The sequence below is a fragment of the Anoplolepis gracilipes genome, chromosome 5 (assembly GCF_047496725.1).
Source record: "Anoplolepis gracilipes chromosome 5, ASM4749672v1, whole genome shotgun sequence".
NCBI lineage: Eukaryota > Metazoa > Arthropoda > Insecta > Hymenoptera > Formicidae > Anoplolepis > Anoplolepis gracilipes.
In genome coordinates, this window is record NC_132974.1 from 5,490,085 (window position 1) to 5,513,275 (window position 23,191).

The window sequence follows — 23,191 nt, forward strand, 5'->3', positions numbered from 1 at the left end:
GATTCTTAGCTAATATATGTTAATCAAATACAATAATGCGATAATTTGATGATCAGCTTATGAGAATCTAGAAAATATATACGCGACGTTAATAACCGACAATTTTCCGTATTTAAGAATCGCCTCCTCTCACATCTTCCCTCTCATCACTCTTCAGGATAAGAATCTTAATAATCCGCGGCGAGAGGTTCAACCCCGTAAAATTTAATAACATTTGATGCGCAGTGCTCGTAAATTTTACGTCATATAAAGTACACTTCATTAAACCAAGCAAAAATATGTCACCGAGTTTAAAATTGCTCGCCTCATTACGCGAGAAGCATATTCCTAATATTTAAACATTTCCAAAGATAAGTTTATGATTCGCAATTATCTCGTTCAGCACAAAATGATTTCTTTACAAGGATCTTCTGCATGCTTTCAATATTATTGAACTCGGACTTTACTTTTATAATCTAATTTGAAATATAGAAATATTTTACGTAGAAAAATTAAAATCAATAATGTCTGTAACTCTCAATTTTTTTTTCTTTATGGAAAAATTTTATTCACCAAAAAATCTGTTATTAAATTATTATATTTTTTGATTTTAGTAGTGAAAGAGAAAATTTTTATATATTTATATGTATCGTCCAATAAAAATTTCCAATAAAAATTAATTATCTTTTCAAAAATATAAGTTGTTAAAATTCAATATATATATCATGTCAAAGATGCCTAGCAGTTTAAAAATTGTCTATATGTACACGTATAATAAATTTTAAAATTGTCAGTCTCATAAACTAAAGAGCTCTAATGAAGAGAATATTTATTTCCAATTGTACAACTTTATTCGCTATAGCATATGAATCAGTAAACATTTACTGCTTTTATCAGAAAACTCTCTTACCCGCGTACGTCATAATTCTACCTTATTAAACGTAAGTAGGTAGATAATAGCAGACTATTTCAAATTTTAATTTTACTCGATGAATCCGATACTCATATATGTATAATCTAATACAATGTGCATAAAGTCATTAAAGTGATTTAAAATAAAATCGTTTAATTGTATATATATATATATATATATATATATATATATATATATATATATATATATATACTATAACTTATTAAAATATTTATAATTACTAATAAAAAAAGATTAAGACCTTAAAGTAACATTTGTTTTGTAAATAATAAATTCATGTAGAGATTGCACATCTCCATTTCTCTTTTATTGCGTACATTTGCAAAATAATAATATTTATAATAATGAAACGACATCGTGTTTAGATAATTAAAACGCATGATATGCAGTACAACGATTAATCTAACGTGTCAAAATTTCCAAAATTATCGACATAACACGTCGCAAGATACATGGCGCGAGTAGGCACGGCGGGGACCGAGAGAGCACTTCGTCGTCGAGGAACAATAGCTCGTTTGGGGTCGCGTAGCTATGCAATGTATGACGTATCGTCCAATACCCTTGGTACACGGTAGCGTAGAACTGCCGCGCCGTATGGTTCCTACCCGGCCAGCTTGCCTACGGCAGATCCTGCAACTCTCAGCGGCCATCGTACCTCTCCCACGAGATCCTGATGTGAAAGAGAAGGAGGGAAGAGGGGAATTGTGCGTGTAAGTGGCTGTCGGAGTGCGAGTGCAGAATTGCGTACGCGATGGCTAATTAATCCAGCAAATCTGGACGCGTTCGTGCGTCGGGTCTAATTGCGTCATGCGCGTTTAACATATGCGTGTTTAACCTTCGCCTGCGGCAATTTCGATAATGCATATGCTTCTTCATTTGCGATATACGAGAATATAATATTGAAGTAGCCAATGCATCAATTCATGAGTACATATATTACATGAATTTTTATGTTATATAATAATGCTAATAAGATCATTTAATCCAAAGAATTATAAAACGAAAATTATTTCTAGCGTATGAATAAACATTAAATGTTCAGTATTATACTCAAAGCATAATCGCAATACAAATATCGCAATAATATACGTAGTTAGTTACATACCTATACACACGGTAATTATAAACGATCACTGTCAGTTATATCAGTAGTAACTGTCAGTCATCTCTAAGTTAAACTTGATCGCGCGATGTAACACCACTTTGTGGTGAACGACATCACTACCTTAACAATGACGAAAGCTGTACAGATATTAACTGGATATCGCTAACAATGAGAATGGATACATAACTAGACAAATGCCTATCTTTAGACTTATTGTTAAATTTAAAGCATATTAAATATAATAATTATATATATAAATATATACATTGATGCATAATTTCCTTTCAAATTCATGAGAACAAGAATTAATGTATAAAAGTATTTTGATTTCATAAAACTTTTTCTCTCTATGATAATTTTTTCTTTATTTTTAAGACTTTAAAAATATGCGATCTCGGAAATCTCTTTCTTTCTCTTAAAAATAAACTAATTTTGCTACTTGATGCAGATGCATCTCATAATATAGTAAACGTAAAATATGAATAATGAGAGCGAGTATTTTTTTTTTTTTTTTTACGAGAATTGTCTAGCGAGAAAACAAAATACTTGTGATATTTATTCAAATTCCAGACTCATTCACGGCACGTAAAAATTTGCATGAATTGCGATAACGAGAAGCCGAAAAGGACTCGTTTGAGAGAATGTAAGGAGGGAATTTTAGAGAACCGTAATCACCACTGGCTTTGTTCGATGTTGCCCGGAATCAAATCGTGAATTACTCAGCCGCACACCAAGTTATAATCCGGTTTCATTATTACTTTACGAAATATTCTATTCGGCCAAATAGTTTATTCGTACGAAGATGTACGTATGTCCAACGTACAGATATTAGATGTGATGTGAGATTCATCATCACGCGTTACAGCCGTCCTTTGATTAATATTACGTTATGTATAAACTTTGAAGCTGAAACTGATTGCGGTGAATTGTACACTAATTATGAATATATATCATAAATGAAAATATATATATATACACTATATATGGAGAGGGAGAGAGAGAGAGAGAAGAAAAGAAAGAAAGAGAGTAATATATGCTATTATTTTTTTGTTAAATTATATTTTATTTATATAGAACTAACATAAGTTCATTATTTTTAAAAATTGATTTTCTATGGAAGACAAACTAGCGCAATAAGTCGAGTTTAACAATATATTGAAGAAAAACGAAATGTATATTGCTTCTAAGATGACTATTTACACATCTCTTTCTTTATTACTTATTTATATAGAATTACTACCAATTATATTTAATTTATCAATTTCTATTAGTTTTCTAATATTTTCTAATATTTTTGTATTGGGATATGCAATTAATAATGTATTATTATGAATGATGTAAAATAATTATGTAAAGCAAAATAATGTAAAACAAATGGCAACATTAAAGACGATCTAATGTAAGGTTAATCAATAGCGATGCAAATAGTAATGCAAATTGTGTTCCCTTAATAAAGACTGTACACTGAATGTATTTGCAAAATTAATGAAAGAGAACACTGTCCTTGCCTATAGTATTGTATTATTTCACTGACGTATTGGAAAAACGATGTGAATAACTCAGTCACAGACAATCGTCTCCTCGCTGATGCATATCAGTAGTAAAAGCTATACATAGTCAGCCAATCGACGACGAATTATTTCAAATAATAATAGAAAAATAACAATCTAATAATAGATTAATTTATTAACACTTCTGCAAGAAAACGTCTTTTTTAAATGTTATTTTAAATTTATTTTTTTTTTCAAATTAAATCAAAATTATTTTCAGCGCGTTCACAACTTTCATAAAAAGATTTTACATGATGGAAACTGAATTATAAAGCAAGAAAATATACAAAATCATGTATATATAAAATTTATAAGTAATGTAATAATTAAAAATTTTTAAATATAACAAATATTAAAATTAGAAAATACTGAAATACTTAATCGTATAATTTTTCCATTAGAATATCACATCCGATAACATTTCACATGAGCAGAATCTTTTTTTCTATAGTTGCAATCAAAAAGATCTGCTTTTTATCCAGGTCTTTATCAATCCACAAATTGCGAGAGAAGGCTACAGAAAAGCAATACAGTGACGAACTCGAGAAGTGACACACAGAGTGTAGATGGCGAGCGTGTCAGATTTCGTCGTGCATCAGCGAAACCGGAATGTCACCCGGTGCCGAAAGCGGGACAAAGGAGGGAATCAAAGAGAGAGAAAGGGATAGAGTGCCAATCGAGAGTACGTCCGAGCACTCGATGTTCGTCCGGACCTTCGATAGTGACCTGACAGCATACGGCAGTGAATGTTTCTCAATGGAGAACGGACGTTCGAGAAGGGTTGCTGGGGCGGGAAATGAGGCTGAGAGAGGGAAAGGGCAAAGGGAGAGAAAGGGCAGAGGTTCGGGACTTCGAAAGCGGACCTACAGAGTCCGCTATGAGACTGGTTATACACTACGGGCATCCCGGAGCTCGTTAGCACCGGTAATTGTCACTTGTTAGGTGCTACGTCCTTCGTCCCTCTTCTATTGCCCTCTCTCTCTCTCTCTCTCTCTCTCTCTCTCTCTCTCACTCACTCACTCACTCACTCACTCACTCACTCACTCACTCACTCACTCACTCACTCACTCACTCACTCACTCACTCACTCACTCACTCACTCACTCACTCACTCACTCACTCACTCACTCACTCACTCACTCACTCACTCTCTCTCTCTCACTCACACACACACACACACATACACTCTCTCTTTCTCTCTCTCACTTCCAACTTATGCGATCTGTCCTTTCTTCTCTTCCGAAGCTCTTGGAAAGCCTCGACACGGACGAGAGCTTTTTCGAAAGCACTTCACTGTCGAAAGCTCGAGACTAGTTCGAGGCCAACGAATTCTTCTATTTATCCCCGCACTGTCGTCGCTACAACATTTTCCCTTCTTTCTTCCCCATCCCAACATACTCCACACATACACATCCTGCTTGTTACAATAACCGCGCAAAAAATTACGCGATCGAGAAAAGTGAATACTGCTCGCGGTGATTTTTGCTCGTTCGAGAGTATATCGATTGATTAACGCTTCGGCGAAGTATTTGATTTGTTAACTCATTTATATCAGAGATGCACTGAAAATGCGTGGTGGAAGTGTAGGATATCGATAGAATATTACCATGATCGAACTTACTCGACAAAATCGACAATAATGCTTGGAACTCGCATCATTCCTGCGACGTGATAGAATATACAGTGGCTTAATCTCACCAAATTATTAAGAAATGTGCTACTATAACATAGAGGGATCATAATACGTAGAAAAACTTCTTATATGTAAACACACATACTCTCTCTCTCTCTCTCTCTCTCTCTCTCTCTCTCTCTCTCTCTCTCTCTCTCTCTCTCTCTCTCTCTCTCTAAACATCATCTTAAAATTAAAAATATCGTGTATTAATAAATAAAATATTCGATTACTTTATAATAGTTGTAATTGTTTGAAAGTATTAAAAGTCAAATTAAAAAGTTCAGCAAACCGACATATAATTTTTTAAATCATAATTTTTCATCGTATTACTAGTATACAAAGTAATATTTAAAATAAATCATTCATCTAAATTTATAAAAAAAAGAAAGTTTTAGTCCCGGAAAAATCGCATAATTCCATAATTTTTCATCGCAAAGAGTCTTTCGGAATGAATTTCTGACAGAATGTAGAACGCGATTTCCTAAAGCTCCCGCCAGTCTGCAAAGTAATGATCTATATGACAAGCGAAAACGGTATTTTTTAAAAGAGTTCTCGTCCACTCAACAAAGTAGCATTGCATAATCTCTGCAAAGTAGAATTAGGCTCTGGACTTTTTATTATTTTTTACATTATGCTATGTCAGTGATATAATTTTTCATATCAGACCGAAAACAAAAAGGAAGAAAGAAAAAGACAAACAAAAAAAGAGAAAGAAATTTGTGTTTAATAATCTATTATAATTTAAAATGAGATATTTCATGACATATCACAAAATAAATATGACACGTAAAACTTTAGAGATAATTTTAGAGATAATGCTCTCTCCCTCCCTCTCTTTCTCTCTCTCTCCTTCTCTCTCTCTCTCTCTCTCTCTCTCTATATATATATATATATATATGCTATAATATACTTAAAATAATATTTACAGTAACATACATGATACAAAAAAAGGAAAAAAAAAGAAAAAATTTTGCAGACTGAAAAAATATCGAATATATAGGTACTATAGCCGTTCTACATATATATGTAGTTTTCATAAAAAAAGCTACACAAATACTGTTATTATTAATCACTGATTACGAGATAAAGAACAAAGGCTAAATAACTGAGATAAAGGACAAATAATCGAAATCGACAGAGTCTAAAATAAAAAACGTAAAATCTAATGAGTTCAGCAACGGAAAATGGAATTTGATTACTTGTATCATTATGTTTCTTTAGTCTATATTGATATTTTCAAAATATAATTCTTCAATTCAAAGAAAACATATCCTTACTTAAACAACGTTTCTTACTTAAAATATAGAAATTTATTCGAAATAAATGCGTACATTACCAGAAGAGTTGGTTTATTCCAACATGAAAAATTAGTGATAAATGTTTCACGGGTTTATGCATAACCATGTCTTTCGATAAACATCAAGCGCAGTTTTAGTATCGATATATTCGCCGTAACTTCCTGTTTATATTGCTTGGAAACAGCATACCGACTAAAAAATAATGTTACACACCATTTTGTTATATGCGCAATCGTGTAAATGATAATTATTATTTCCTGACTGTGATATCCGAGGAACGAGATAAATAAAAATTGTTTGCAAAAAAATGTTTACATGACAAATAAATATGCTAAATTTTAAATTAATGTTAATGCTAATATATTATAATACAAATTATAATGCATATTATAATGCGATTATAAGTATATAGCTATTATCTATTCAATAGAATAAAATAGTAGAAAATTTACACGCGAGTTTTTGCCACAATTTTCAAGAACAAAGAATATTGTCGCAAATATATATATGAATTTTCCTATGAGAAATCCGAGAACATTGAATTAAATATAATAATGTGATACAAAATATCGTAGAATATGGAACGTCAAGCAAATGTATCGGCAAATTAATTTAATAGATCTATTTCAGCGTCACGCAAAAATAAGTCTCGAAGAAAACTCGTGGAGTGTTTTCTTTTCATGAAAAAAAACAGTGAAACAACTGTACCGCACAGCCATCTATGCTGATTAAACCATTAATACAAATACGAATAAATATAGATGTAATTATTAACTTACGATTTTTTTAAACAATTGAAAATAAAACGAAAGGAAAGAAAAAATTAGTTTATTAGTTTTTTTGCGAGCAAATCCAAACAAAACCAGGCAAAATAATATCAAGCAAACTTGGGAAAAGAATTTAACAATACAATAAAATGACAAAAACACAAGTGTAATGTAAAAGTTTAAAAATAAAAAAAAAATATTAAACACATAGATAGAAAAACATGAAAAAGAAAATTTAAAAAATAGCAACTCACAGGAAAAATGACAAATTATAAGACTTGAATAATAGGCGTTGTTAGTTATAAATTAGATTAACACGTTATTAAAAGCACAAGGTTTTATGCACCATCATTTGCGCGTACAAGGACGAAGGCTATCACGAACGCACGAATCGTATTTTGTTAGCTGTTGTTTCCTCTCTGCCGTTCCCGCGCCAACCCCCTCGCAATCCCTGCTACATACGAGGGCAACGTGTTTAAACGCGAAATCGCGCCATTGTCGCTCGGAGTACTTATGCGCGCGAACACGCGCCCGTAAAACGTTCCTCGTATTTGGCCGGCGTGATTCGCGCATGATTTCACCGACACGTTCGCCGTACCGTGTATTGCCAACACATGCCCTGGAAAATCATTCGCCAGCGGGAAAATACATCCAATGACGCGAAAGCAGGAACAGACATCGAAGAGGCACTAACAATCGTCGTAATCACGATAATGTATGCATACTATGATCATTAATGACGGAATAATGTGGCGTACACAAAAGTAGACAGATCAAATCATTTTATCTGACATTACAACAATTAATATTTATAATTACAACGATTAATATTAGATAAAGCTTGAACTAACATTACGAAATGTGTGTGAGCAGATTAATTATTTCGTTCATAATTAAAAATTATATCCTCGTGAAAAAATTATGTAATCATCATAAATATAATATTCATAGATTGTTTACCTTTGTTATGTCTTTTATTATTTAAAAATTTTAAATATTCATTTATCAGGATCGTGTGAGCGGACATAATAATGATGTGGTATGGACCACATTGAATAGAATTCTGCATAGAATCACGAAAAATAACAAAAGATATCACATTTATATTAAAATATATAATTATATAGAATATTATTAGTTCTTTTATCATCGATACATATACCTATACTCTTCGCATGTGTCAGGATGGATAATATTAGGAGGCTTAATAGAAATGAGCGTTTCAGGGGTTCGCTCGTAATGAGACGAATTATTGGTGTGATTAGCGCGAGCAACGAAGCGATGATTGAAAGCGCAAACAAAGTGCAACGATGCTCGCAAATAACCGAGCGATTTATCTCACTGATGTCATACAATAACCAAACTAGGAACATGTTACGTTATATATTATACATTGATCTAAATTTGCTAACTTTATTCCCATTATTCTCTTAATTACGTTCCTGCAATTACAAGAAACTTCGTCAACTAAAATTCTTCCGATATAAATATAATTTTATCAGTAAATAAAAGTTCAGATTTTTTTTTTAATCAAATATTATGCAATATTTCTCGATGTTGAATTTAATCAAATTTGCATCCTAGACAAGTGTTGCATGAAATTTGTCAACTAAATTTGTCTGACTTTCGCGATAGCTAACGCACGTATATGAAGAAGCGTATGTTTCCAATTCTCTATCTATCTCTCTTTCTCTCTCTCTCTCTCTCTCTCTCTCTCTCTCTCTCGATCCGTAATTCGAGATTATTTGTGCGTGGCACGCGATGACCGCACGCATAATAATTAACGCAATGCTGCGGTGGAGTACGTTTTTGTAATTCGATATTTAGGATCGCGCATGCCGCGCTCTCGTTGGCGCATCCAGGACGTAATTACGAATTCAATATGTTTCACCATCATCGTTTCACTATAAATTATCGCTAGATTCATATGTTGAAAACCGACTCGAGCGAGAGCCACACTAATGACGTAAGACAATATCCATTAGTTTTCTGTGACTCGAAATGACCCAAAAAACTGACGTTTTCTTCCCTCCGTTTAATTTGAGCAGTTTTCTGGATTAAAAACGAGAAAAAGTATAAACTTCGGTATAAGAAAAAATAAATAAGCAATTTGTAAAACTGCTGTACAAGATATTTCTAAAAGGCTATAACAGCAAAATTACTAAATAAGAAATTCAAAGAAAATTGTCAAAATCGACCACGAAAACATTTGTACAGCTCTAAATTTATCATCGATGAACTTTGTGAAATATGAAGCACTTAATGTCTTCGGAAATATTTGTAACTTCCGCATACTGGAACCATATAAAATCGATTCGACACAGCTGTATATTCTCTCCTTGGTAAAGGAAACTGCTTCACACAAATCTAGTGCATATCTAAACCTCGATTGCGGACAAATGTAACAAACGTCATGTGGGAAACAATTAATATTACGTGAGGAATATATCATGTAAAATCACTGTGAAAATCATAATAAAATTTAAAAATTTTAATAACTATTCAAGATTTTTTTATTATTAATATATACAACAGGAAATCTACAAGTGTATACATTAAGATTACATATTAGTTTCAAGAAATATCAACATATCATAAATATTTAAAAATTAAGCAAAATTTAGCAGCTTCCTGTTATTCTTAATAATACATTTTAAATGAATACTAAATAATGCGTGATATCCATATTATTCACTATACATACATATGTGCGTCTCGCATATTTGAACTTCCGTAACTGTATGTACGTCGTCCGTAAATTTTCTATAAAGCGGAAAAGAAGTCTGCCGTGAAGAAAAATCTTTGTGTAAATGCAAATTCGAAGCAAGCACATACGCGCGTACGAACATACACTTGCACTATTACATACATGTATTTTATGTGTTTTCGAGGGACAGCCTCAATCCCGACGAGCAACAACTTGGAATAAAAGTTTCGTATTTTCCTCGTATGTTCCTGCCCTCTTCTCTCGAGCGTTACCTAACCGACCCATAACAGTGTCTCGCATCCAAGTAAAATACTCGACAGACACTAAGTAAATATGCGAATGGGTTACATTGAATTTGTGAATCCACAAACAGCGCACGGAAACTTTTACGTACAATAGATATTATTGTCTGCTAAAAGATTCACGAGGATAAACATCGAGAAACTCGATAAATGACACGTAATTTCATTCGCGTAAGTTACAAATGGAATTGTATTATCATTATTATTGTTACAACAATGGGAAAAAGTTATACTGATGAGCGAATTATTAAATTGTAATTTTCTTTTCACTGTAAATTTTTTTTTTCACTGTAAGTTATATAAATTTTCATTTTATTCAGATTTATATAACTGTAAGTCCGTGATTCCTTCCAATTTACAAAACTCCTTCAAAATCTTATCATTTTAGAAATTTCTTGAAATTTAACAAAAATTTAAACGAGTAAATATATTCGCGATTGCACAACATCGAAAAGAAGAAAAGGTTCGCACGAACGGCCTATTGCATTATCGACACGAGAGTGTAATTAATTGTTGACGATAAACTGTAACGTACGCGGTCAATTGCAAACTGACCGAAACATCGACAGTTTGTCAGCCGGAATGTGGGTTGCCGCAATAATTTCTGACGTGTTTCGCGCGTCGCGCGCCCTGACGAATAACGTATCGTCCTGGGCGTAAAATGGATCCGCGTAATACTAGCAAATCGAGGTGCGTAAAGCGTAATTGATCATTAGTGACAAATGACTGTCAGCGACTCTATCGTGGCATCCGTCGACCGCATGCCTACGAAACATTGCGTTAAATACGGCGATTTGTCAATTTTGCGTTGGTTGCAGCTGCGTGAAAATGCGTACCCTGCATGATTGACGATTCTCCTGCGTGTGTTTCTTTTTTTTTTTTCAATTAATTTCAACAACGCGATTACTGCGATCGATCATTTTCAAATCCCGACTGATTAAATTATATCGCTACCGATTCGTTAATATTCACGTTTTTACTTCCGTTTGTAGAAATCGCAATATAAATTTAGATGAATATAAATTGTTCATTTTAAAAACAAAAAACCTTAATAAAAAAATATGTGATTGAAATGTTTGGAAGATTTCTCCGTTTAACTTATTGAAATAAACTTGATTATTAGGTATGTATCTATATGCAATATTACACTAATTGAAATTATGATTTCAAAGTGTGATTTATAATTTACAAATTATATTTTCTAAATATGTAAAAAATAAATAGGGTAGATCATATAAATATAAATGAAGTTAATAATAAATATAAATAAATGAGAAAGAGAGAGAGCTCGAGAGAGAGTATATAAAATATTTATAGATACTTATTATTTAACTTTGATCTCTCGTAAACAATTCACATAATGTCACATCCATGTATTAAATTGACATGAAATATAGAATTGCGGACACGTATCGTTCTGACATATGTATTGAGTATTTTCATCATTATTTTACTTCTCCAAATCGATAAGACAGATGTTAAAAAAAAAAAAAAAAAAAAAAAAAGAACTTTGAGATCTTGTATTTTACAAATCACGAAAGTTACCGTCACAAAAAAAAAAAACACGACGCTGCCAACTCTTCTTTTGCGACAATACAAAATTGTGACTCGACTAACGCCCGCGAACTATAACTATTTTATCGTGAATTCAAACTTTGTGTTACATACGCACGTAGGATGATATGTGTGACGTATAATCGTACACGTGTTCATACATAATCTATAAAGAACCGTATCGGCAAATGGTGAGCGAATTATTTTTTTGTTCATTATGCGCGTTTTCCGTCATCTAATAAAGAAAAAAAATAAAAGAAGGCTCTTAGAATTTAAACAAAACATTAATAAAAAATAAGCAAATAAGAGCCAAATATCGTAATAGTGCGCAATTATTTCATTTAAGCAATCTTATTTAGGGCGCGTTCGGGGAGACACTAGCGCTACGTATCAAATCGTATTATTATCACATAAAAATGTTCACCGGTTACTATCTATTTATTTTAGATACTAAAATAAATTATTTTATGATAGAAATATATTTTATCAATATATTCCTCGTATATTCCAAAAATTTTATCTTCGACATTGAGTCATTAAAGCAGAGATAGATTAAAACGAGATTAGGCGGTTGGCGTACTATACGCGCTACAACACGACTATTCGAGGATTATTTATCGAGGAATGAGTATTAATTTACATGTCATTAAACAAACGTGATCAATTTCATCCCGTCTATAGTAACGAAATAAATATATTAATGGGCCGCAAGTAAAATGTACTGACTACGTTTATAACTAACGAATTACGCAATTATCATCAGTAACGTTAAATTAAATAACACACTGCAATATTGATTACAAAGATTTAATATCTGTGACGCATACACAATTTCGAACGACCATGCGTTTCGTCAAAAACCCGGACACGTTTCACTAGTTTCCACGAATAGATAATATTTCAGATCTGTCCTCAGATGTGGCAAAGCGATCGTCTTGCGTACACGCGCGCACTATATTGAGATAAAATATTCTCGAAGGCACTCCACGTGATTCGTATAAAACTGCAAGGCAAACTCGTAAGCAGGGAAGAGTATCGAGTGGCACGCGCTCGGAACGGTACCATCGAACTATCGAAGAGATTTACGAATCCTGTGAATCGGTCGAGTAATAAGCTTATATACGACGTGAATTATTGAAAGGGATGTATAGACAGTGAATGTACGTTTCGTGATATATATCGTTAATCGATATGTGTCGCGAGAAAATTCAGTAGTAAGCCTACGAAAGAACGACAGAAGCGAAAGAATGTTTTGAATTATTAACATATGACAATACGTTAAAAATAAGATAAGTCATTTCATTTTTTTGTCAAACTAAAGAATAACGGAAACAAACATACATTTGTTTTTCTAGTTTTCAACTGAGATTTTCAATTTCCGTTCGAGACTAACAGAAAAGAACGAAACTGCTAAAATATTGATCAATTTTTGTCGCCTCGAAAATCGATGCATATATGATGTTGTTTTCTTCCTGCGTCTAGATAATCCAAAGCGACGCGTACCGTTCGATATTCTTGTTGACATTACAATCGAGCAATATTTGTTTGATTATCGATCAATACATGTTATTAGAGGGATATATGTAACATAAATAATCTTTTGAGTGTCAAATCCGCGAAAACACGACATTACAATTTCTGTGTCTAAAATATTACGAATAATAACATAATTGTACTTATCCATATTTTTCGAAAAGAAAGTTTATATCATTTCATTGTTAAATAATCTTTATTTAGAGATTATTTAAGGATAATTCGTCAAAACTTGTCTTTAAAGTATTCTTTTCATCCGTCGGAACACTGGTCGTTATATATTTTACTACCTTATATAAATCGGTGGGGGATCAAGAATTATTTCTATTATAATAATTAAGGTTGAGGTTAGAATGACGCTCGCGACACTTTTCAGTGCCGCCGCGGCCTTGACACTCAAAGGATTATACAACGTGTCGATCGATAGCGCGAGAGTTCGTCGTCCTTTCTTGGCGCCTCGGGGCCGATCGTCAAAACATTCGAACGTATTGTCGGGAAAGAGAATGAGAAAGAATTACACACTGATATTTACATAATCGACGTATGCTGTTGCGGTCTATCAGCCTCGCCAGCATTGCGGTGATGGTGGTTGTTGCTGTTGTGGTTATTGCTGCCGCTTAATCCTTGCACCTGTGCACTAGTGGCGATAGTAGTCCTTGCTGGCTGCCGGCTCGCGCTATCCTTCAGTATCTTGGTCGCGCTCAACGGCGTGGCTGTCACGCACATTGTTCCACGCGTGGCTATTGATATCACCTCGTCGGTATCACACACACTACGAGCCGGTAAGCTCGACACTCCGCGCGAGGGAGAGTACGCGATCTCTCAGCTCGGCCAAGACATCCGGACTAATGACGCCGACAGTGACGACGAGGACGACGTGACCTTAACGCGACGCCATACGCGACGCGACGGTACACGAGACTGCGTTCGCCCGCTCGGATTCGCAGATCCGTCCGTACCGATAGTGAGCATCAACGCGGAGAATAGATCGCGGCTGATGTCAAAAAGTAGAGAATCGGGAAGAAAAGGTGTGCGCACGAGCCGCGACGACGAGCCTTTCGCCTACGTGTATGATAATCCGGGGGCGCGCGCGTGTAAATAATATACTTCTCGTGTAATATACGCCGTGTACACGACCGCAGATCCCACCTCGTGGCGCGCCGCGGGCCTACTGAGTGACTGATTGACTGAGTGACTGCCGCGAGCCGTCCTGCGTGGGTGCACACGCGGTCTCCGGCGTACGCCGGGGTTAACGGCGCACCGATTGGCTCGATCCAGGGGCAAGTCCGCATGGTAGGGCATCGCGGGCCAATAGGGCGCCGCGGCTGCCGGAGCGACTCTTTGCGAGTCACGGCCGACACTTGGTCGCGAGCCGTCGCGCCGTACGTTTCGTGTTGTGTATCGCTCCTGTGGGACTATTTCAAAGGTTTATTTCTTCCTCTCTCACTCACTCTATCGAAGGATACAAACTTCGCGTATCGTGCGATTAGGTGATTAGTGTCTTGTTGGAGAATATGAAATAGAAAGAAAATCGAATGTTTTTCATTAGAAAAAAGCATTTCTTTTTTTCTTGATTCTCTCGGTTTCTTTTCTTGGCGTTCGCGTGTGTAATACTAATCGATAACGAGAAGCAAGAGAGTCAGGTTAGAGAACATGGAGCTAATGTGTTCTTCTGGGAATATCGCCACACGAGTAATTTCGATTCTGAGCGGTCGAATTACATTTCGCATATTACGTTACATCTCGTAATTCTTCGTATGCTTAAAGAATCGATAGTGTCAGTGTCGCTTCATATGTGTGATTGATTATTTCTCGCAGTTATTTTTTCGATTATTCGCTTTTGCTTGATATAGTGCAAGTGATTTAAATCCGTATAGATAAAATTGTATCAATATATTTTTGTAAAATTTGTTTCTACACGTCGCGTGTTTTAGTCGCGTACTTTTCAATAAATTTTACTGATTTTCAATTTTTATCTTTCATCGATACTGTCATATACTTTAACACAGTTCTTCGATATATTGTTGCATTTTACCGCAAAAGTACGCATTTCCGTATTTAGATTTTATTGGTACTTTCATCAATAATACTTGCAATTTGCAATTTTATAAATATTATGCCATTCGAGGATTGATCAAAAAAGTTCTCTTCTGTGAATTTTTGTTTGTCATATTGTATCGATATTTATTGCGATTGGATACCAAACGTTATCCTTTCTTCAACACGTGAAAATGATCGATGTCGCGCTGACTGACAGATGCACGTGTCATCCACGTTAAAAGTACTCTTCACGTCGAATTTAACCTGTTTTCGATTCAAACATTGCTTGTACGGCTACGATGATACGTTTTGCCATAGTTACAATCACTATTTTATGAGTCTCGTTTCGTAAAACTTTTTATTGTTTCATCGTTGATATACATTCTCGCATAATTTAAATACATATCCATTTCGTTAAAATCAAACAAGTACTTCTTAAACTTGTCAAGTTTAAAAATTTACAGCACCGAAATGCATGGAAATTTAAATAAAAAAAAGAAATAGAAATAATTTTATAGATTTTTTCTTTAAACAAACTTTTGCATTTAATACACATTTTTTTAAATCATAAATTCAGAGTTTTTGGCTTTATTTTTCTTAAGAAGGATGTTTATTGCTAAAAGAGTATTTCGTGTTTTAACAAGACACGATATAGTGAACAGTTAACACGCTTGTAAAAAAATTGACATTTGGCCGATTTGGAGTTCTTGGATGAATTTTAGACGTTTCGTTTCGAAATTTCTACTAAATATACAAAAACAAATAGCATCAATATTCGCGTAGAGCAGTCGCCTTATGGTCGTTCTGATTTATAGCTCGAGGTGCATTTCCATACATGCAATTTATATTCGTGATTCCTATATGCGAAAATATCTCGGAGGATATTAATTCCGCGATTTCTATACATCTCTGCGCGCGACGCATCATCGAGCGCATCGCTTTGTGAACGCCGATTGAAATGTAAATGGGAAAAAGATATATATCGATAACAGAGACGTATTCGCATATTACGTGAGTTTCCCCTCACGATTATTCGTGCGTTTCTACATCAATGATGACAGTTGGTTTTAGGTTTATATCAAAACTATATGAGACATGAAAAACGTTACGAAAAAGCCTATTAACTATAAATATAACTTGTGTTAATTATGTGCGATTGAAAATAAACAATCTTACCTATTCTGTTAAGTGATAAAAAAACCTATATGTAAAATAATTTCTCTAAATACATATATATATTTTTAATTACTTTCTCGTAATATTCGTTAGACTTTAATTTTTTTTTATAATAATAATTAAAAGAAATTACACACTTTATGAAAATATATCCTACTGACAAGTATTACCACAAATGAAAATGTTACCTAGAACTACATGAAAATTCTGAGAATTACATAATAATACCGATAATATGAAAGAGAGTTACATGAATACAATAAGCAGACAAATTACGTGCTTGTCCCTGCAATTTTCCAGAACTCGAATACAATAAAGACTGCTGCTTACCTCCAGAACTCGATGTTATTCTTCTTATAGAGCTATTTTGTGATCGTTCATCCGAACCGAGCGTTTGAAAAAAATAATTCGGGAATGTAAATCATACGCAACGTAACTCTGCACGAACAGAAATAAATTACAGACCCAAGGTTTGTAATCAATACTTTGAAATGTCAAATGCAAGTTCTTACAGGTTTCCTGAGGATTCGCCGACACATCTGGATAGTAGCCTGTGTATATTTGCTAGAAAAAAACGATTCTTTTTTCTTCTCTTTTTCTCTTAAACGTTCCATTTTCAACGGCGCACGCAAGCCGAGCTGACCAGGTGCGGATTTCCAGACCTCTTCCTGCCTCGCGACCTCCATTGCCCCCCTAAATGCGTCTTTCACGACTCAGTAGATCGCCCTTTACCACACACAGTCCCCCTTTATATCACCTATTAACTTCGACTCTTTATAATATAGGTCTGCCCTGCGTCTCGCCAGATCTTATCGTACATGGACAGGCCTGCCGACGACAGCGAAATTGGATTTAACGAGATTGTTTGACGGACGAGTGATCACGTGTAAAAATATTACACGGTGATTAAACGAGGGATTGGGAAACGATACATAAAGCGTTTTAGAACCGTGATTTTAAACAATGATTTCTTTGCATATATTTAGAAATAATCTTCTTGTTGGAGAAAGTTCATTACTAATTAATATTATCTTTTATATATAAAAATACTGTTAAAATATTACATCAACTTAAGCTTAGATATATGTTTTCTCATTTCTTAACACAGAATTATATAAATAATTATTTATATAATTATAACGACATTTTATAAATATACCTATATGTTTGTATATTATTATTTTTCATTATCCTTGAATAAAATTCAAAATTTGCTGAATTAAACAAATAACTGTGCTAATTATTATTCCAATCTTATGCAATGCAAATAGAAAATTTTAAAATTTGCACAAAACTTGCTTTGAAATAAAAATTAACGTAGGTCTACTAATCTATGCGTTTGCAATTATTATTATAATTTTGCAAAGAGATAAAAACAGTACTTGATAATATGTATGTGTGTTATATGAAAAAAAGAGAAAACTTACATCTCTGAAAATATATTTATTTTATAAAAACATTCTAAAAAACAAATAAAATATATTTCATATGTTCGACTCCATGATATTAGGAAATAATTCAACTTAAACGTAAATATGTACTACTTTAAAAAAATTATATTCTAATTGCAGATTACATATTGATCTTTCCCTTCCTCGCACTTTTTATTCATGTTCTCAAATATATATAAAAGAATATAATAAATCCTCCAGATAATTAAATCTTTTATGCAGTATTTTATCAAGTATTATCTCATTACATACTGGAATAACCAACTAAGCGAATATTAAAAATATAATGGCGTTGCACACAGGAGGCCACATTGCAGCACGTCAGTGGTCCAGCCTCCAATTTGTCGGTTAGGTTTCTCTTTCCTCGTTCCGAAGTGATTTTCGACGCGAGACGCGGCCCTTTTGATGGTCAACAATGAGCGACGGTCTTTCACAATGTGCAACGACAAAGTCGACTCCGTCGACGACGACAATGAGTACGTGCATTCGTTGTTGCCAAGAGTCTTTGAAACGTGCGGTAGGTAGATAGTTAAGCACGAAAATATTCTAGGAGCTCACTCTTGGAACGCGGGCGGTCTTTATTGAATGACGTGTCGGTATATTTCAAAAACGATAAATATCGTAATTTTTGCCGAAAGGTATTATTCTCGCCTTTGTTGAAAATGGATTGTCCTATTTCGAAGGCGGAAAATTGACTGACGTATGAAATCGTTGTGAAAATCGGCTTACCGAATTTTTTCACGGCTAAGCTCCGTTTCGCAAAATAGAGTCGTTATGCGGTCAGACAGACACGAAACAAATAAAAAAAAATGTTTGGAAATATATGTATATACAACTACATGCCTAATTATTTAACACTTTATACAATAAATTTAGATTTTCTATGAAATTCTTTTTCAAATTTATTTCTTAAAATGTGAAAAAAATAAAATGTACAAAAATCTATTCCATTCAAAGATTTAATTATAATTAAATATAAATTATAACGGATATATCCTATTCTGATTTTCAATTATTTAGCACTATTTTCAGTGCACTATTTTCTTGCAAAAAAAAAACTTATTGTTTAATTTATCCACAATTGACAAAATTATCTATATAAAATAAATGATTTTTTGAACTCTTGAAAATCTGGAATATACCACGAGATCTACATGGACTCTCCTTAATTACTCAGCAGTAATGTTCTCGCAAGCTGCAAGTAATTTGCGGTTCAAGTTTTTAATCACAAAACGCGGCCGCGAGTTTCGCGTCGACGTCGAAGTTACGGTTCCGCGGCTTCGACAGGAATGCTCGCGCTCTTTCTAGAAGAGCCATGAAGAACGCGTTAAAAGCGCGAAATAATTGCGCTCTGCTGGCGGTTCGTTATAGCGGTAACGTATGTATGCAACGGGAGAGGAAGTGAAGTGGTTTTCCGCGAGAGCAGAAGCTCATCGTCACGTCGGCGAGAAGCGTGAACGAGCGCATAACGGCTGGATGACGCTCTCGCGGAAGCGAAAAATGGAAGCGTGCGGGGGTCGACAAAGGGCCGAGACTAAGTGGGAAACTCGGGCGCGGCGAATTTCCGCATGTATGTAACTGGGTCTTTTTGTGTAACTGTCCCGGTCTACCTTGCAAAATGTCCGCTTCGAGTTTGTTAAGCGAGAACGAATACCGAGAAAGGGAGAAAGAAGGAGAAGCGACGCTTCGCATTCCGTCTCTTCTTTTCGCAACAATGGTGAACGGAAATATTGCCAGAGCAGGAATCGATGTAATTCCGGCGAAATCACGAGAGTGAACCCGTTCGTATTGTTTTTCACACCGTGTACGACTTTAAACCTGCTTTTTCTTAAAAATGCTAAAGTCTGTCAAAAGCATTCGTTAAGATAATCATGCGCATACAGTTCAGCTTCACGGTTTATAAATGAAATATTAATACAATGCACTCTGTTTGAATAACTGTTACTTCGTCAATTCGTGTCGGAATATCTTAAAGATCTCGACATCCCTCTCGTCGACCATCGCCATCACCATCTCGTATCCAATACGGTTCTCCAAGATGTATCGCTCGCCATAAACCGCCGTCGTTATGTACGCGCTCAGTTTTCCAGGTATGTCGAGTGTACGAGGTAGTCTCAAGGGAGACGAAGAAGAGAGAGTACGAACAAAATAGTCTCGCACCTTTTCGCGAGTCAGCGGTGAAATTTACATACTCCTCGTCGCGTTAACGTAACGGAATGCGGACAAAAAAGAGAAAGAAAGAGACGAAGAGATACGCGAATATGCGAGATCGTGGAAGCGTCCAGGCATGACAAAAGGGGTAAGACGGGGAGATGGTGCGAGGGTGGCGCACCCAAGACTTAAGGGTTGTACTCGCACCGAATTCCAAGCATGCGCCCAGTACCTGCTCGGAATATCGTCTCGTCATATTTCCGTCGTAACGCGTCGGATCCCCGCCCTCGAACAATCCCCCTATCGGCCCTATCCCCGCCGACCGCTTGACACGAGACGATATTTTATTTGCAAAGAGCCCTGCCTGCAGGTTGCCGCTTCTTCTTATCTTGTGTGCACAGGAATTTCTCGCCTCGACACAGTGCTGCGCGACACCCAGATTTCACAGTGCTCAACTTCCCTCGTCTCTCTCTCTCTTTCTCTCTCTCTCTCTCTCTCTCTCTCTCTCTTTCTCACTTCTCTCACATGTCTCTACTTTTCATTTATCTTTCTACTCATTTTTTTAACCTTAGTCCTTTTTCGTTTAACTTTTTATCCAGGAAAATGGATGGTGATTTTTTGAAAACTAAAGTTAATAATTTTTAAGAATACAATAATAACAAGAAGATATTAAATCGTGGCTGATATGTACAATATTATAGTAATAATTGACAAATATTGTTTTCAGCAAAACTATTATGACGCCCCTTGACAATTGAAGGTTTGGAACTGATGGAATTAAATTTCATCAGCTTTATTAGAGCCGCCTCCCCATGTCTATCTCAAAGTCTACTTCGCATGGTCTATCTCTTTCGTTGCTATCTTCTGCATTTTTTTATTTTCTTTTTTTTTCTCTTTCTTTCCCTCTTCTTTCTCTCTTTCACAACATCACGCACCACCTTCTCCATCTCTTCTTTCGCGCGGGACGATACGATGAATTATTTATGAATAGCATCCAGGAACAAGTCGAATCGACCACGCTCGAGAGACTCGACGCTTTCTTGCGATGCCCGATACATATCCAAACCTATTCATCTTATCGAGTTGGTTCGCGAAAAAAAGGAATTAACATCGGAGTTGCATCGGCGAAACGAACTTTGCTTTCGAGATCACGAGACGACATCGATGCGCAACGATATTATAAATGACGCGATAGATGGCGGTAGAAAGGTGAGATGCTTTTATTTAAATTGCGTCCCAAATACTTCATCACGTACGTTTATAAATTACATTTGAAACTGCATCGCATCGAGAACGTCAATAAATTGTATTATTAAGCCCGTCGCGTAATAGCGATTATTCTGTAAGTTATATTGACGAACTCTCTCGTTGTACTCGTTAAATGCGTGATTAACGACAAACGATATTTACCATATCGATTATAACGCTAATCCGCTTGCAATAGTGTTTTTTCTCTGCCTCTCTCTTTCTCTCTCTCATTCGATAACAATTTATATTTGATTTATATTTTCCTTTCGCGGAAACTTATAATACATCAATACTGGATCTACTTCATTTTGCGAAAAAGAAAAAGATATGATTTAAAAATAAATATAAATATCGATATCCCTGCGCTTATAATTTTGCGAAGCGTAAAATACGCAAGTGAGGAGGGCACAAAGAAGGAAGCGTGTGGGATCGTAGGAAGCAGGAAGATGTTGATGTTTCGCAGGTCGTACAATGTACGAGATATGTTGGTACCTCCTCGGGGTTCTCTCGCATGGGTAACGATGCGCAGCATAAAATGCACAGCAGAAATACTGCAAGAACGGTCGTCCTCGACCGCGTTGCCGTCACTACCGTCGTCGTCGTCGTCGTCGTCGTCGTCGTTGTGTGCACGTCGGATATTCTGTCGGAATAATAAAATACAGGACTTTCTTCGCGCCTCGTGTCTTCGTTTTATCCACATTCGCTACATTTTCAAGTGTCTGTCTTGCTTTTCTCGTATCGCAAGATGAGGAAATCGGTTTATTTCCATTTCGATCTGTCATGCTATCTTAATTCACAAAGATATATATGGCCTTCCTGAAGATATACATGTTTTGGTAATTGATTTCTCGACTATAATTTATGTATCAATAATATAAATTAAGATGTCACTTTAAAATCTCAAAAAATCGAGATTCCAAATTAATCAGAGTTGATTAATCATCGGAATCATTAGTTCAGTTTACAAAATTTGTTATACGAGAAGTTTTAAAATCTAGAAGAAAATGTCTCATGAAAATCTAATGGAGAATGAAAAAATATATACGTTTCAAAGCACTACTATGATATTTCGGTAGACTGTGAAATAATGTTTTCCACATTGGACATGATTTATTCCTACCTGCGAAACAGAGGTGGTTCATGCACAAGCAGGTGGAAATCGTTTTCGGAACAGATCTCACGGTCCCGATAGTGCACAGCGCACTTGAAACTTCTGGTCCGTTTGCCGCTCATCTATAATCAAAAATATAAAAAATACAATTAGATATTAAATAGATATTAATTCTAGTCAATTTTAAATAATTTTAGTTATAATATATTTAACGCATTTTAAATATAGTTCTCTCTTGTATCAAAAACGCGTGGGATACTTTCCCTGTTAAGGAAAATTGTATTGTAAAATAAATATCTAAATTATATAAATTCAAGAACACTGAACTAGCTTTTAATTTTGCAATCAAATCGATATTCTTATTTTTAAGTAGATGTCCACTAAACGGATTATTATCTTAATTAAAATTCTGCTTTGAAGGACAAGCTGAACATTTTTTAATAAATTAAAGCTTAATTTGCAAAGTGGAAGCTCTTAAATTGCTCCTAATTCTACCATATTTTTTTCATTTTGTCGTAATAGGGGAAGATTAGCTAGACAGAAGTTTCCATTTAGGTGGTAAATCGCGGAACTCGAAATTTGTTTTGCGGCAGTTTGTAGGAACAAAGGT

The 23,191-nt window shown here is 34.9% G+C and overlaps 1 protein-coding gene across 2 annotated transcripts in view; it reads right to left on the minus strand.

Moving 5' to 3' along the window:
- Positions 1–23,191, minus strand: part of Stet (stem cell tumor) — a 373,411-nt gene that overhangs the window by 130,986 nt on the left and 219,234 nt on the right. For both annotated transcript variants that reach the window (XM_072891883.1, XM_072891884.1), the window contains one exon: positions 22,591–22,703. In XM_072891883.1, coding sequence (XP_072747984.1) covers positions 22,591–22,703 — 113 coding nt within the window. The remainder of the gene's footprint in view (positions 1–22,590; positions 22,704–23,191) is intronic.